Consider the following 15,164-nt stretch of genomic DNA (forward strand, 5'->3'; position numbering starts at 1 on the left):
AGTAGATAATGGTCATAAAAATCAGAGCTCCTTGGGCACCTGGGCAAAAAGACTGTCTATTCTAAAAGGAAGGCAAATCAGGTTGGCCTGAGACTTCTCTATAGCTGCATTTTACAGAAAAAGACTGGAATAATGATCATAATATCCTCAAGTAAAAAAATAAAATAAAAATGTAACCCACAGATTTTACACCCAGTCAACTGTTACTCAAAAATACAAACCACTGACAAGCAATATTAAACATGCAAGACATCTAGGGTACTATTTCCCATGAGCTCTTCTCAAAAGATTTATGTGAGCATGAATTTCAGCTAGCCAAGAGACGCCTAGAAAAACTAAAGCTAAAACCATTTTGAAATTCAAATGGTAAAAACAAATGCCATTCATACAGTAACAAAACTATAAAATACCACCTAAGCTGATGTAACATGTCTAACACTAAAGATATAGGTTATCAATGAATCAAAACAAATGCAGAGACAAATCACGTTCTTTGATAGGCAAACTGAAAATATGAAAAAAAAAAAACAACAAACTAGCACTGAGCGAAAGACAGTGTACATCTTTCTTAGCGATTTATGATTTAATAAAGGTTAAAAGAGTCCAGCTGAGTTTTACGCTAATGAATAATAAACTATACATTCCATGCCCTCACCTGTACCGTGTATATAATAAACATAAAATGTATGAGGTTAGAGAGACATCTAATTGGAGCCCTCACTAAGAGAATTCCACAATAAAATCTAATAAAATTAACTCACTTTTCCCTCTAAAACCTGGGGAAGATAAAATTATAGTCTTTTGTTGCTGAGGCTTATTAAGAATAGCTCTCACCACCCTAAATCCCTTTCACCCACTATTGTAATTAATGCTGATAATAAACTGAGATTATGTTATCTCAAATGATACACTCACCACATACATTATGCTTTAGTGTGTCCTTGGGGGTATTTAAAATCACAAAGCATATATGGTACATGAGAAAATTCTGGAAGCAAGTTCTTTTTCATCACAACAGATGGGAATGTTGATTTTTTTTTTAATTGAAGAAATAAATGGTTTGCCTCTTAGCATTAAATCTCCAGGTTAAACTTTTACTCTCTGTATGATTTACTGATTGACTGATGCACTCAGATATATTTATTTTATACTTTGGTTGTAACCCAATACCATGCTATATTAATTCTGTTGCTCAAACTGTTCTTTGGGAATTCTTTCAGGTTGACTTCTGCGTCCCTTGACAAAATCTCATCTTTCGGGTTGTGAGCACCTCCTCACTTTCAGACAATGCAACGCATCCCTGCTGCAGCCCTAGAATCAGCCATTGCTCCTACGAGCCCTGGTTCTTTCTACGAGAGAATGGTATTTAAAAATCCAAGAAAAGGGTGTCAAAGATTTTTTTCAGTTAGATATAGGGCTCTCATACTAAACAAAGCATCACAAGGAAAGACCTAGGAATTGAGGCCTAGGAATACAGTTCAAGGGAATTAAGTAATAAAAATAACTATAACGTAGGAGGTGCCGAGGGATCAAGAACCCTGGAGATCCGAAAATCAGTTTAGCAGAAAATGGAAGAAATCTATAATATTTAGATGGCAAAGGAGTAAGATTATCTAGAATATTTTTCTTTATCACTTTTAATCTTATATTACCTTGACATACTGTTAAAATGTTAAGAGTTAAATGTAAGTCCCCAAAAGGCAGAGCCTACCCTGACACCAAACCATTCATTCAGTGGGTTGGAAGATACTTCTTAAGGCCAACTCTGAGGCAAATCCAGGGCAGTGTTTTCAATGATCAGGGCCAAGGTGACTTACAGGGAAGGAGAAAAGGGCAATTAGTAAATTATACAAGTTATAAAGGGTCACAGAAAAAACATTCACAAGCCATTTAACGATCCTCTCTAAAATCTTTCTTGAACTCAACAAAATATCCAATGACCCTCTGCAAAATCCTTACCCCTGAGAAAAATCCTTAAAAAAAATCCTATTACATAGTTTCCATATCCGCAGAGGCCAACACCCTCAGCATACTGTTGGACCAGCTAGGCGCTCTCGTTCATGCTTCACTGCCAAGTGCGCCAGCCACTCCACAGCTGACCCTCAGATCCTGGGTGATTCCTCCTCCCTCACAACCCCAGGTCTTCCTTTGTAATGCCTCACGTGACAGCCGCTTTTCCTCCCAGCACACCACGGAGCCACCTTCCACAAAAGTGCCATACTGTTTGCCAAAAAGGCCTGTAAAGAAAGTCTTTCCCTTACAAACTTTTTTGCATATGAATGCAAGATTAATCTTCCAAGTTCCAAATAATTTATTAAACACCTAATTTACTTTTTCACCTTCAAGTCTCCCTTGCCCCAAACTACACCTGCCTTGTTATTTCTGGACACCTCCATTTCTTTCCAGATGTTATTAATCCTTGCAAGGTCTAGATTAAATGTCTACCAAGAGTAGTAATTTATCTTTTAATATATAAAAAATACTTTGTGAAAGGGCAAAACTGTTGACAGATGTGGGCTTTCCTATAGGTTCCTTACCTACAGAAACCATAAAAATGAGCTCAATTTTAAAAATGCATTTTATTATCTAAATTAGAATTCCTTGAAAATGAGAATTAGTCACTATCACATCTTAACCAAAGTAAGAACTGAGACGGGGCAGGAATATCCTTTTCTCTCCGAGGACAGTGAGGTTGGGTCACTTGATGTCCTGCACTCCGGAAGTCTCTTTAGGGTCTCTGTTTCGTTTCTTCCTCTAATTTCTTAAAGTCAAAAAAACTTACTTTGAATGTTGGAATAAAAAAAGTTATTCAAGGTGATACAAGGATAAAAAACCGAAGGCTTATAAAAAAAATCTATGAAATGATGAGACAACTTAAGGATCAGTAAATAAAGAAAAAAGAAATCTTCTTTCTCAAACTTTATTAACATAATCAGAAAAAAACTCAGAACTTCCTTCTTATTGAACTATGTATTTCAATTTCAATTTCTATTCTATGTGTCTTCTTTTATAATAAGCCACAGGAAAAACTGCATCTCAGTATGAACACTTATCTATGTATAGTCAGCTTTTTACAGTATTTCTGTTTCTCTACAGAATATAAAAGGATCTATGCTTCTATAAAGATTAAGCAATCTGCCTATCAGCAAATTTAGACTTCAGATTTCAGCTGTGTAGGTAGGACACTTGTTGCTTATAAGAAGTAGGAAAATATTTTTTCATTAAATTGCAGCTTTAAATTATCACACCATATGAGAAAGCAGGTAGTTTTCTATCTCTCCATTTTTCACAGGAGCTATTACTGCCATGTAAGACTTTTAGACATCTAACTTGGAATTAAACTATGAGCTTTTAAAATGAAATATCAAAAAATTCGTATCTGTTAGCATATTAAATATGGCACCTACTAACGTTTACCTTTCAAGTCAAAGGTAATGTTTCTTACTGGTCATTACAGGTTTTACTATTTAGCACTCAGTACCTACAGAAAACTATATGTGATTTCTCATTTGATACTTACAATAACTTCCTGAAGACAGGCACTATTTCTAGTCCTAAGTTTATAGAAGAGGAAACCAAGACCAAAGTTACACAGCCATTAAGTTACAGAATGGAGAGCTGAACCCAGCAAGCTGAATTCCAAGTCCATGTTTTGTACACAGTACTATTGTTCTTTATAAAACTTTAAATGCAAATAGGTGTTTTTGAGTAGCTATGTTAACAGAAGGGCAGTAGAACTGGTTTCAGTCCCATAGGTGTAAAATTCTGGTAACTGGATAAGACTAACTATGGTCAGGTTTCTTGTTATGATCATTTCTGATCCTTTATCTTTATAAAGTAAACATAAACTTACTTTTTACTAATATTTTTTATTCATCCTTTTATGATTTTAATAATTTGAAAAATAAACATTTATAGTGTTAAAAGTTCTAGGGGTGCTAATTCTAATCACATCTGCTAACTCTCACGCCTCATATATTTTTAAATTTTCATCACAAGTTCACTTTTAATAGAAAGTAACTATTTTTCTATAGAAATTCCATGAGGGTTTTAGAATAGTTCTGCTTTTGTTTTGCCAACCTCTTCTGGGACATCATCTACTTTGAAATTTCCATAATATAGTATAAGGCAGTGGTCCCCAACTTTCCGGCACCAGGGACCAGTTTCGTGGAAGACGGTTTTTTCCACGGACGGGGAAGGGTGACGGTGTCGGGCTGATTCGAGCACCCCTCCCGCTGTGCAGCCCGGTTCCAACAGGCCTGTCGGTCCCGGTCTGTGGCCCAGAGGCTGGGGACCCCTGGAAGGGATGTGACACTTTCTACTGCAATAATTCTTTACTTTGTGTCATGACAGCCAATTTATAGTACTGAAACATTGCTTCAATGCCGCCCCATGATGTAATCTTTATGAAATCATTTAAAACTACAACCAGGAATCACATTTAAGTTAAAACTCAACCACAGAAATCACCAATGCAAATAAATGAACCAAGACATCAAATCAGATAACAGAAATCTTCCACAGAAGGGCAAGTTGACAGAAACTCAGAGAATGATAACTATCCCCTGATTTTAAATTCTGCTTGGTGATTGTTGGCAACTTTTTAAAAAACCTCGATTATAAGAGACAGGTCCATTCAGAAAGCATCCCGAATTCAGAAACATTAAAATGTGTGCATGTGTGTTAGGGGGCGGGAATCTTAAAACCAAGACAATGTAGTATGCGAGGCAGACATCAAGTTTATAACCTAAAATGAGAACACGACCAGCTGAAAAGCTGGACAGTATCTGCAGAGGGAGAAAGTCTCCTCTGTCCTGCAAATGGCACTGCTGAGAGAGCCAGGTCCTCAGAAGGCGGCATGCGCACACCGGAACCCAGGGCTCGCTGGCTGCCTGCTCTGGTCTATCTTCACCCCTCGAGTGAGTGTGATAAATAACATATATTCTCCCACAGACAGCTCACGAGTTGGGATCCTTTCCACTCGCTTTCCTTACAGAACAAGTTCCCTTCCAATTGACTCAATACAGGGGCGAGCAAAAGTAGGTTTACAGTTGTTCGTACAAAAAAATAATACAAAAATTAATAAATTATAACGCAAGAATAAACTGTTTCACATACAGCTGTAAACCTAATTTTGCCCATCTCGGTATTTCTTCAATGAGTTAATTTAACAGAGTAAGAGTCATATCTGACTCTGCCCATGAAAGTTAGTTACTTCTTTCTGATGATTTTGAAAAGGCTCTGCTTTGATTCATGACATAAGCTTATAAAGAATTCTCAGAAGACAAACTTATTTCAAGGTATACCTCTTCCAGGTACACGTACACACACACAAATAGTACCGACTGTAAACAAAACAAAGATTTTTAAAATACAAATCTTCCTAAATCACAGAAGTCTAAAATACAAACTGAACTTTACATGATGCAAAAATGCTATGATCCACTGAAGTTTAAAAACCAACAAAATCGGGACTTCCGGCCAAGATGGAGGCTTAGACGGACACGCTAGGTCTCCCTCTACAACTATAGTGGAATACAACTACTTCAAAACAAAGGATAACTAGAAATTCCAGAAAATAAAGCTACACGGAAGCCCAACATATGAAGTTATAAACCAGCGGTGCCATTTGGGCAGGTAAGAGTTAAAGAAGGCAAAGCTGCTTGCGGAGCGGCGGGGCGGGGCGGCGAAAAATCCTGGAGGCAATCAAGCCCCTGGCGTGCGGGACTCCAATGAAGCCCCTGGCCTGCGCGACTCCTGCGCGACTCCGGCGCTGGGGAGCAGCCGCAGCATCGCCTTGAACAGTGAGGCCCAGGGGGGCGGGAGGACGGATCCCGGTCTCCTAGCTGAATAACTGTGTGAATCCATCTTGGACCCCCGCCCCCACAGAAAGCACCACAGAGCTGCGAAATAGGTCGCGCGCCTGCCGGTCGCTGATTTGTGACGCGTACGCAGGCACTGCCCCCTGCTCCCGACAGCCAGCCCAGGAAAACAAAACGCATCTGTCAAAATGTGGCAGACAAATATAGAGATCCCGGTGGTGCAGCTCACCAGACAGCAGATAGAGAACCTGACAGATGAACAGATAAGAAACCTGTCAGAGGCTCAGTTCTGGGCCATTGTTATCAGGTGGCTTACAGAATTCACAAAAGAGCAGGAAAAAGATATGAAAGAAGCGAAAAACTTTCATAACGAAAGGAACAAAACCACATATGAGACAGATGGTGAGGAATCCAGAGTCCATTTCAACAAACTGGAATATGGAGAAGGAACTAGCAGTCAACCAATGCAGCGAGAGGAAATGGCAAGCAACAATGAGAGGATCAGAAACCTCTGGGACAGCTATAAAAGGCCCAACATAAGAATCATTGGTTTGCCAGAGAATGAGGAAGATGAACTAGAACTTGAAAAATTGAGTGAAAATATAATAAAGGAGAACTTCCCAGACTTGGGGAAGGGAATAGACTTGCAGGTCCAGGAAGCAAGGAGAGTTCCCAAGAGACTGGACCCAGGGAGAACCACTCCAAGACACATTATAATCAAAATGTCAAAAATTAAAGATAAAGAGAGAATCTTAAAAGCAGCAAGAGAGAAGAAAAGAATTATGTACAAAGGGGTCCCAATTAGACTATCAGCTGACTTCTCAAGGGAAACCCTACAGACAAGAAGGAACTGGCAAGAAATATTCAAAGTAATGAAAATCCAAAACCTACAACCACGAATACTCTATCCAGCGAAATTGTCATTCAGAATAGAAGGACAGAGAAAGTGTTTCCAGGACAAAATAAAACTGAAAGAGTTCATTAGATCCAAACCACTGTTATATGAGAAGTTAAAGGGACTGGTTTAAAAAACAGAAGCTAGGGAGATGAAACAAAGGCAAACGAAACAGGCAACGAGAGTGGAAAAGGAACTGTGGGTAAGGGAAATATAGTGGGGGGAGGTCAACAGGGAGGGGGAGTGGGGAGAGGGAGGGAGATGATATAGGAATTGGAGATCATGGTAGGAGGGAATGGAATAGACGGAGAGAGGTTGGGAGGAACTGTAAGCACAACTAATGGACATAATCTAAAAGGGGGGGACAACTGGAGGGAGGGGGCCACCGGGTGGAGGGGAGCAGAGGGAAGGGAAAGTGGCACAAATGTAATATTTTAATCAATAAAACACATTAAATCTTAAAAAAAAAAAAAAAAAAAAAAAAACCAACAAAATCAAGACAAAGAATTTACTAACAATATTTATCTCATATTTGGTTTGTTCTGAAACATTTTAGCAGATGAGGAACAAAAAAATGAAGAGAAACTATGCTCATAAAATGTATATCCTGTTCATAGATTATACAATGAATTACTAGGTCCATAAACTAAACAATGAAGTACATGAAAGAGGGAAAAGTACATGAAGTAGGCAGTCCCTGACTTAAGGGCAACCTATACACATGAACACTCACGGTGCCAATTTGAAATTTTTTGCATCCTGCCAAAATACCACCTGCAGCAGAGAGCCACTCACAACACCCTGAATCATCTCCTAACACGATCACTCTGGGCCCCCTATCTGGACCTCTGCAGGGCCAGCTGCCCACAGCCTGAGAGCTTCCCCCTGGTCAGTCAATTTTCTTCTTCAGTTACTAGGACTTGGGTATTTAAATAAATTACAGGTTTTTTTTTTTAAAGAAAGTTGTTGTGAACTACTTTGAAAATCAAACTGACATTTAAAATATCATCTCTATGAGTATGAATTTGAAATTCCAAATTACCAACTTATATTCCAATTTCTGCAATTTATCCTGCTCTGGAATTTGACTATAAATATCTCCAGCCGGAAAAATAAGTCTAGTTCCCTTTGCTAACTGTGAATGTTTATATAGTTAAATTAATATACATTTAACAACTAAAATTCAAAATTTCAGATCTAATTACTTTGGATAAGGTTGCAAAAGGTATAAATTAATAAGCATTAAATAAAATTTTCTTGTTTCAGTTGTTAAAAAAAGAGGCAACAGACCAAAAATGAAGTTACTTGTGTTAATCACCAAGTCAGCAAACCAAGACTTAATAGCTAACCTAACTGCAGTTTCAGCCTCTCCCAGGCATGTAACCTATAACCAGTCACTCTGAAATTAGCTGATCAACACTAGTGAGGTAATCTGCCAGATACAGCCCCGAAGGAAGATGACCTTGCCTTAAACTATTTGCTCTTTGATAACAACTTCCTTGTTGAGCCCCCCTTTGCCCATAAAAGCCTTTCATTCCGTACAGCCCTTCTATCCGCTAGAGGGGACGCTATCCAACTCCTGAATCATTGAATGAAGTCAATTAGATCGTCACATTCATTCAGCTGGATTTTGTTTAACAATTAACACAACGTGGAGGCCCAGTCTCTATGATGCATTGTCTCTCTACGGAATCAACTTCCAGGAATTCAAATTCAAGGCTATGAGGAGTCGAGATGACTAGAAAGACTCTGTCTCAAAGATTCTCTGACTCACCTTGTTCTAAACTTCGTAACAATCCTAGATGCCTTGCCTAGACGTGACAGAGACCAATATTCACAGACTCATCATCTGTGACAGATGACATTTGGGGACTGAAAGAGAGAATATGCCATCCCAAATATGCCTCTTTGGTATAAAGGGTCATTTCAAGACAATTCAGAAGAGCAGACTCAGGAGAGGCTCTGAAGACAGAGGAGACATTGCCCTCTGTAAGGGGAATCAGTTTAAGAGTGTCTCCCTCTCTGTACCAGAAAGGGAAAGATGACTTGACATCACAAGAAAACCTTACTCAATGGAGCATGCACCGACTAAAACCGGCATAAGACACCCCTTATTTACTACGGTTTCGCTGGTAACCTCTCAGTTTCTTCTTGCCTTCAGGTGAAGGTGAAGGTAAGCCTGCATTCTAAACTCATTGAGAGATCTGCTCATTTTTCCTTGCTTATCTCAAATGTACACTTGTTAATTTGCCTTTTATTACAGGGGTCTCAGCCAAGAACTCAAAAGGGTACAGGAATTATTTTTCCTCCCCTACGGGGCTTTGGCTTCAAAACACGGTGGTGTCTGAACTCCCACAGCGTGGGGCGGGGGAGCAGAGCACCCATATGCCGCCTCTCTCACCTAGATCAGAGCTCCTCCTCCTTTTACCCACAGCTGGTCACTGTCCAAGGTTTATAACTTCAAGAACCACGGATAATTTTTGTGAAGAAGTTGTTTCTGCAATGTTTATAGACACTTCATATTTAACCAATTAAAAATTTCAGACCACCTACTTTAAAGCAGGTAACCATTCTTAAAAATGGCTGCAACATTAGTGACTGTTTGCCTTAAGTGTGCGTACTATCTTCTGAATTGGAATACTGTCAAATATTTAAAACTAAGTCCTTGGTTTATAATATCCCCAAGCAGAAGGTTACATATTGGTTCTTTAAGATACTAAATAAGTGATACAGTAGGAAACTTTAATGGCTTTAGCACAGTTAAACTAGGAATTTAAAAACTGGCCAATATTGACACACAAAAAGAACATTTTCTAGATTTGTTAGACAAAAAGTAAATGTACAAAACACTAAAACTGTATGCAACTGTATTATAAGGTCAAAGGAAACACATTTGTGCTTTTAAAGTTCAAGGCCAGAGTATAAAGATTTAAGGATATTTATTTTACCTCAAATTTGAGGTAAAATGAGAATGCTTTTTATTACTTAAGTGACTGAATTTTAACTAGATTATGCAAAGTAGCCAACTGTTTCATAGAGTAAAAAGGTTTGGATACAGTCAACAGGTACATTTACTAAAAGCTGCTTTTACTTACTCGCTGGAGAATGGACAGGAAAGAGTGCTCTCCCGTCACTACTATTAATAGTGTGGCTGAAGCCCGACTTTATCAGAGAGAGATTCCTTAATCAATCTGCAAACATGCTACTCAGAGCTGCATGTTCATTTCAGTGTTAAATTCTACTTCTCCCAACATTTTTTTTTTTTTTAAATCCGAGGAGAAGCCTCAGATTAAGTAAATGCTGCTACGTTTATGAACCTTTGGGTGATCTGAGGCTGTCGGTTCCATCTCTGCATTAGTCATTGTTTGATCCCAAGTTCCTAATACCAAACCTCATACTTGAGAGGTATTTCAAACCAAATTTTACATTTGAAATATTGGAAATTTCTCATATGCTTTTGTAGTTCGTCCTTCTATTCATGAATTATTTTTATCCTCACCCATCCTCACCTGAAGATTTTTGTTTTTTGTTTTTGTTTTTTTCAATTGTTTTGCGAGAGAGAGGAAGAAGAGAGGAAGGGAAAGAAACATTGATGCAAGAGAGGAGCATCCATTGGTAGCCTCCTGTATGCACCTGGACTGGGGATCGAACCTGCAACGTAGGCATGTGCCCTGACTGGGAATCCAACCTGCAACCTTTCTGTTATGAGAAAATACTCCAACCAACTGAGCCACACTGGCCAGAACTGTTCATGAAACTTTTTAGAACGCTCTCATTTCCTTTATTTTCTTCCATTTACTTAAAGTCAGGAGTGAACTATCTGATTTTCTTTTTTTTCAAGTCTATTTCAAAATGTACCAGAACTACACTGAAAATCTCTCCCAAGTTTTGGAATATCTAGAGATATTGTGGTCAGGAAATAATGGCACAGCCTAAGCCCCAGGCCTGACTAAAACACCAGTTGGCCTCCAGGGTCATAGATGGTCCTTTCTGGCCTTTTACATTTTACCTGAAACATGAAATTCATAAAATCTAAGGTAATTCTAATATAAAACATCATTCTAAAGCACAGGACTTACCATTATAGGTTACTCTTGGCTTTGTTAAACACATCACAAGATGTAAATCCATTTCATCTGAGGATACAAATTTTGAGCATACAGGGCACTTAAATCCTAAAAAGTAAAAGAAAGCCATGTTAGTTAACCATTCGGAATATCCAACTATGATTTTTTTAAAAAGCATGGAAGACATAGAGCTTTTCAGACTTCAGTATTATACTTATAACATACTACTTACATAAAGTTACTACTTTAAGTTACAATTTAAGGTTAGAAAACGTTTGTGACTATAATACCTCATTTAAGTCAGTTTATAAAGATCATCCCATTTCTAACAAAAGAAGTTCAAATGAGGAGAATTTGGTTCACCACCAAACTCCCCTTCTTCTAAAGTATGGGTCCAGTCATTCTTGTTTCTATCTAATTTTTTTACATTAACCTGAACTTACAATTTTGTTATAACAGTTTCGTATTCTGACCATGCTGTGGACATTACCTTCCCCAGCGTGGTACAGTACAATTTGAGTCACAGGTTTTGTAGCTAGACAGTACCTTAAAAACTATTCTACTCCACTGACCTTTTAAAAATTTATCTGATGAAGAAAGGGAAGCCTTTCAGAACAGCAAAATCAGGTCTAGAATCTAAGACCGCTGACTTCTAGTAGAGTAGCCTTGCTGCCACACCACGCTACTGAAGTCACAATGCAAACAGAAAACAGCAGAAGCAAATGGCAGATTTCTCAGTCACTCCTGACACCTAAATATTAGCTAGTTTCCTAGAATATTCAGCCTGCACTACCAAGTCTTTGCCTAAGTGCTCTATTAAAAACAAACTGTCGCACTGAAGGAGAGAACACGCCGTGCGTCCTGCCCTGCCCGGGCCTCCCTCTCCCAGGGGACCTGTCCCACCCGTGGTCCCTGCTGCTTCCCAGCTGCTCTCCTGCTCCCTCCCTGGACATCCCTAAGGTGCTGAACACCTGATCCAAGAACTTTATAGTTCACCTAGGTACGACAATCAGAAGTGGCACACACAGGTGGTCTGAACCAATCGTTTCTCTTAGAAAGGTAACTAAAAGTCAGCAAGAGAGGACATTGGTCAGCTGCAAAGGGCTGAAGCAAAAAGGCCACACGTAGGTCAGAGAGAGACTGGAGCATACATCCTGGCTCTCGTGCAAGCTGAATGGTGAGAGAGCAGGAACTACTGGCGAGCAGAGGGGAACGGTGCACATGGAGACCCTGGAGCAGATGGGCAGAGGCGACAGCTAATAAGGGCGCTGAGGGAAGCCAGCCCTGAAAGCTGCCTCAGACCTGGCAGCCCGACAGCAGTCCGCGTGGGTCCTTACAGACACTTGCCTCCTTGTTGTGATGGGGAACTCACTGCAACCGAATGAGCAATGCACAAGCAGAATTTTACACAAATCAGGGCAAGGTTTTGGCATGGGTACTTAATCCGGGTGTTCAGTGTCCTAAATAAAATAAATGATTTTGAATACCGTTTTTCACACTGTATTAAAAGTATTTTTAAAAACTAAAAATTCAGGTGGTTCTCTGTATATTGTTTTCTTTTTTAGGCTTTATTTCTATGTTAAGACGTCACCACTCATCCCAGATGGCAGAAACGCAAAAGTGTGGTAATGCATCATGGGTGAGGCTGTCTTGAAACAGGTACTTTATCCATTGCTAGTGGGAACGCAAAATTGTACGACCCCACAGAAAGGAATTTGGCAATATCTATCTAGATTACATGTGTACTTATTTTAGCAGTCCCAGTACCAGGACCTCACCCTGAAGGCCAGTCCCCCACAATACCAAAGAAGATATGCACAGCTAGAGGGTTCTGGGGGAGAGAGCAGGGTAGGGAGCCCTGGCGGGATCTGTTTCCCCACCTAGACAACCGCTGCACCAGCGGCATCTCTCCGATTAGCTCCCCGGCACCTAGTGAAGGCTCCCAACTCCCAGAGGAAGGCTCGAACAGTATAGTGCGGTTAATTTTAGCTCTCAGTACGGTCGCAGCTTCCCTTCCCCCTCCCGGGCCCCGTGACAGGCAGCAGCGCACTTGCTCCTGGAGCAGAGCTTGCACACAGCTTGCAGGAGCCGGCGTGGCCAAAGACGCCCTGTCCTCCAAATACTGGGAACCTGTGCGCTGACGGCTGGTTGCTGCTTCGAATCCAGGAGGCACAAAAAGAAGGGGCTGTCCCTACCGTTGAGCCACTTTGCCACTGTTTTAAGCTCTTCCCACTCTGGCTGAACAGACTTCAACCCCAACTTCCCTCTACAACTTCTTGAGAGACTCCAAGCGGGAACCCCAAAACCCTGTCAATTGATCCCTATCGACTCATAGAATCTTGAGAGATAAATTTATGTTTTAATTAAAACACACAGTAATTTACTGTGGCACCCTTTGAAATAGCCCAAGATCAAAAGTACTAACAGATCTGGTGAACAAACCATTATTCATTATTCATCTACACAATGGAGTCTATGCAGCTATGAAAAAAAAAAAAAAAAAGAAACAAGGAAGGTACTGATAGAGAGGTATCCAGGCTTCATTAAGTGAAAAAGCAGTATGAAAAAGAATGTACATGTTTAGCTATTGTGCAAAAAGAAGAGTAAATAATACATAGACGTGTGTATCTGCAAAAAGAAAGACAAGGAAGGATAAACTTCAAAACTAAGGTTTACATACATGTTACCAACAGGTGGTGAGAACGCAGGGAAAATACAGGGAAGAAGGTACTCCTGAGTATGACTTCATGAAGTCGTTGACTTTTGAACAATGTTAACGATATATGAATTCAAAAATCAAAAGTAAGCAAGGATTAGGAGAAAATCCATATTAAAATTAAATAAATGGAAACAAATGAACTTAATTATGTATCAAATAGATACATGTGTGTACACACACACACACACACACACACACACAACTCGGTTCACTAAAAAGGCCAAGAAGTGGTAACACCTCACTAGCAAAAATCAGACCCAGCCCCCAGATCTTGAGTTTCTAAATATCATTTCCCCAAGAAAAGACACCAGGGATTCTTGGAGAAATGGCTGGTTCCAGGTCTGGGGCAGGGAAAATACAAGGAAGCCTAGACTATTTTGTTGTGCCAGACTAAGAAAGTGCTCAAATACTGGTATGATCATAAAAAGGCCCAGAAGCCAGCTTGAAGGGGCGTCTCCTGGTCAAATCTGGACACTGAAAACCAAATTGGGTAATGACAGGATAGATCACAGTACTTTAAATTTAAGAAGAATGCAAAAGTACATGGTCAGCATACATTCTTAAAAGAATCAAGCCAAAATCACTTAATTAGTCAAGATTAAAATGGTATTTTTAAAATGGAGAAACTGGCTGATATCACCTTTAACAAATGTTCAAACTTAGTATCACCAACAAAAGGCAAGCTGACACCTGTCCCCCTGATGTGATTCACTGAGGACATGAGACTAAGAATACGTATATTTCTGCAAAATGTATTCTGAACCTAATCATGAGGAAGTTTAACAGCCTGCAACATATAAGCTGTACACCAAAACGAATTAATAGAAACAGGGGCACTACGTAGAGCAGTCAATGCAGGAAACCGAAAACTTCAGCATTGCCAACCCCCCAAAATCTTATAATTATAAAACTTCTATATTTTTCTATCAATTTATTTGCTTTCCTTTCTCTTTATTTATTTTGGTGTTCATCTTATATGTTGAAGGGTTTTTTCAAATTTCCTCAATTGTCCCAGCAATTCAAAACTATATTGCATCCATGAAACAAGAGAAAGCTATAAACTAAGAACAGAGAAGCAAACAAAAGCTCTTGATAATTAAACTTTTGATAGGAAATTAGGACTTCAAATAAAGAATATTAAATTGAGGTAATAATGACACAAAATGAAAATAATAATTACATTTACATGTAATAGGAAATTATCTAAGCACACTGGATGCGTTAACTCATTTATCCCCATATTCTCTGAGTTAGGTACTAATATGAACCCTATTTTAAAGATGAAAAACACAAAGGATAAATAATCTACACAAAGTCACCCAGCTAGAGATAGACAATACCAGAATTCAAACAGACGTTCTGGCTCCAGAGCCTCAGTCCTCTCCCCATCTTTTTAATCCCCCCAGGAAGTAGAACCAAAACTCAAACAGGAGAGTAAATAATGAAATGAGAAGATTAATCCAGGTGATTTAACATCCAACCAACTAGAAAACAGACTAAGAGGAAGAAACTCTCAAAGACATAATTTCCCAAACTGAAGTCCATGAGTATTGTGGACAAAAAAGGGTTCTGTAATAAAATGATAAATCCAGTGATGGAAAGTAACTTCACAGGGTGACCAGATCATAAATTCCTAACTGGGCAGGTCTTGGTGGGCAGTC

At 39.3% G+C, this 15,164-nt stretch overlaps 1 protein-coding gene across 1 annotated transcript in view; it reads right to left on the reverse strand.

The window, feature by feature from the left end:
• Positions 1 to 15,164, reverse strand: part of ZNRF2 (zinc and ring finger 2) — a 68,984-nt gene that overhangs the window by 16,743 nt on the left and 37,077 nt on the right. The window contains exon 2 of the mRNA XM_090287058.1: positions 10,797 to 10,892. Within this exon, the coding sequence (XP_090143184.1) occupies positions 10,797 to 10,892 (96 nt within the window). The remainder of the gene's footprint in view (positions 1 to 10,796; positions 10,893 to 15,164) is intronic.

Source organism: Furipterus horrens, unplaced genomic scaffold (genome assembly GCF_987537825.1).
Source record: "Furipterus horrens unplaced genomic scaffold, mFurHor1.1.pri manual_scaffold_9, whole genome shotgun sequence".
In the NCBI taxonomy this organism is placed as follows: domain Eukaryota; kingdom Metazoa; phylum Chordata; class Mammalia; order Chiroptera; family Furipteridae; genus Furipterus; species Furipterus horrens.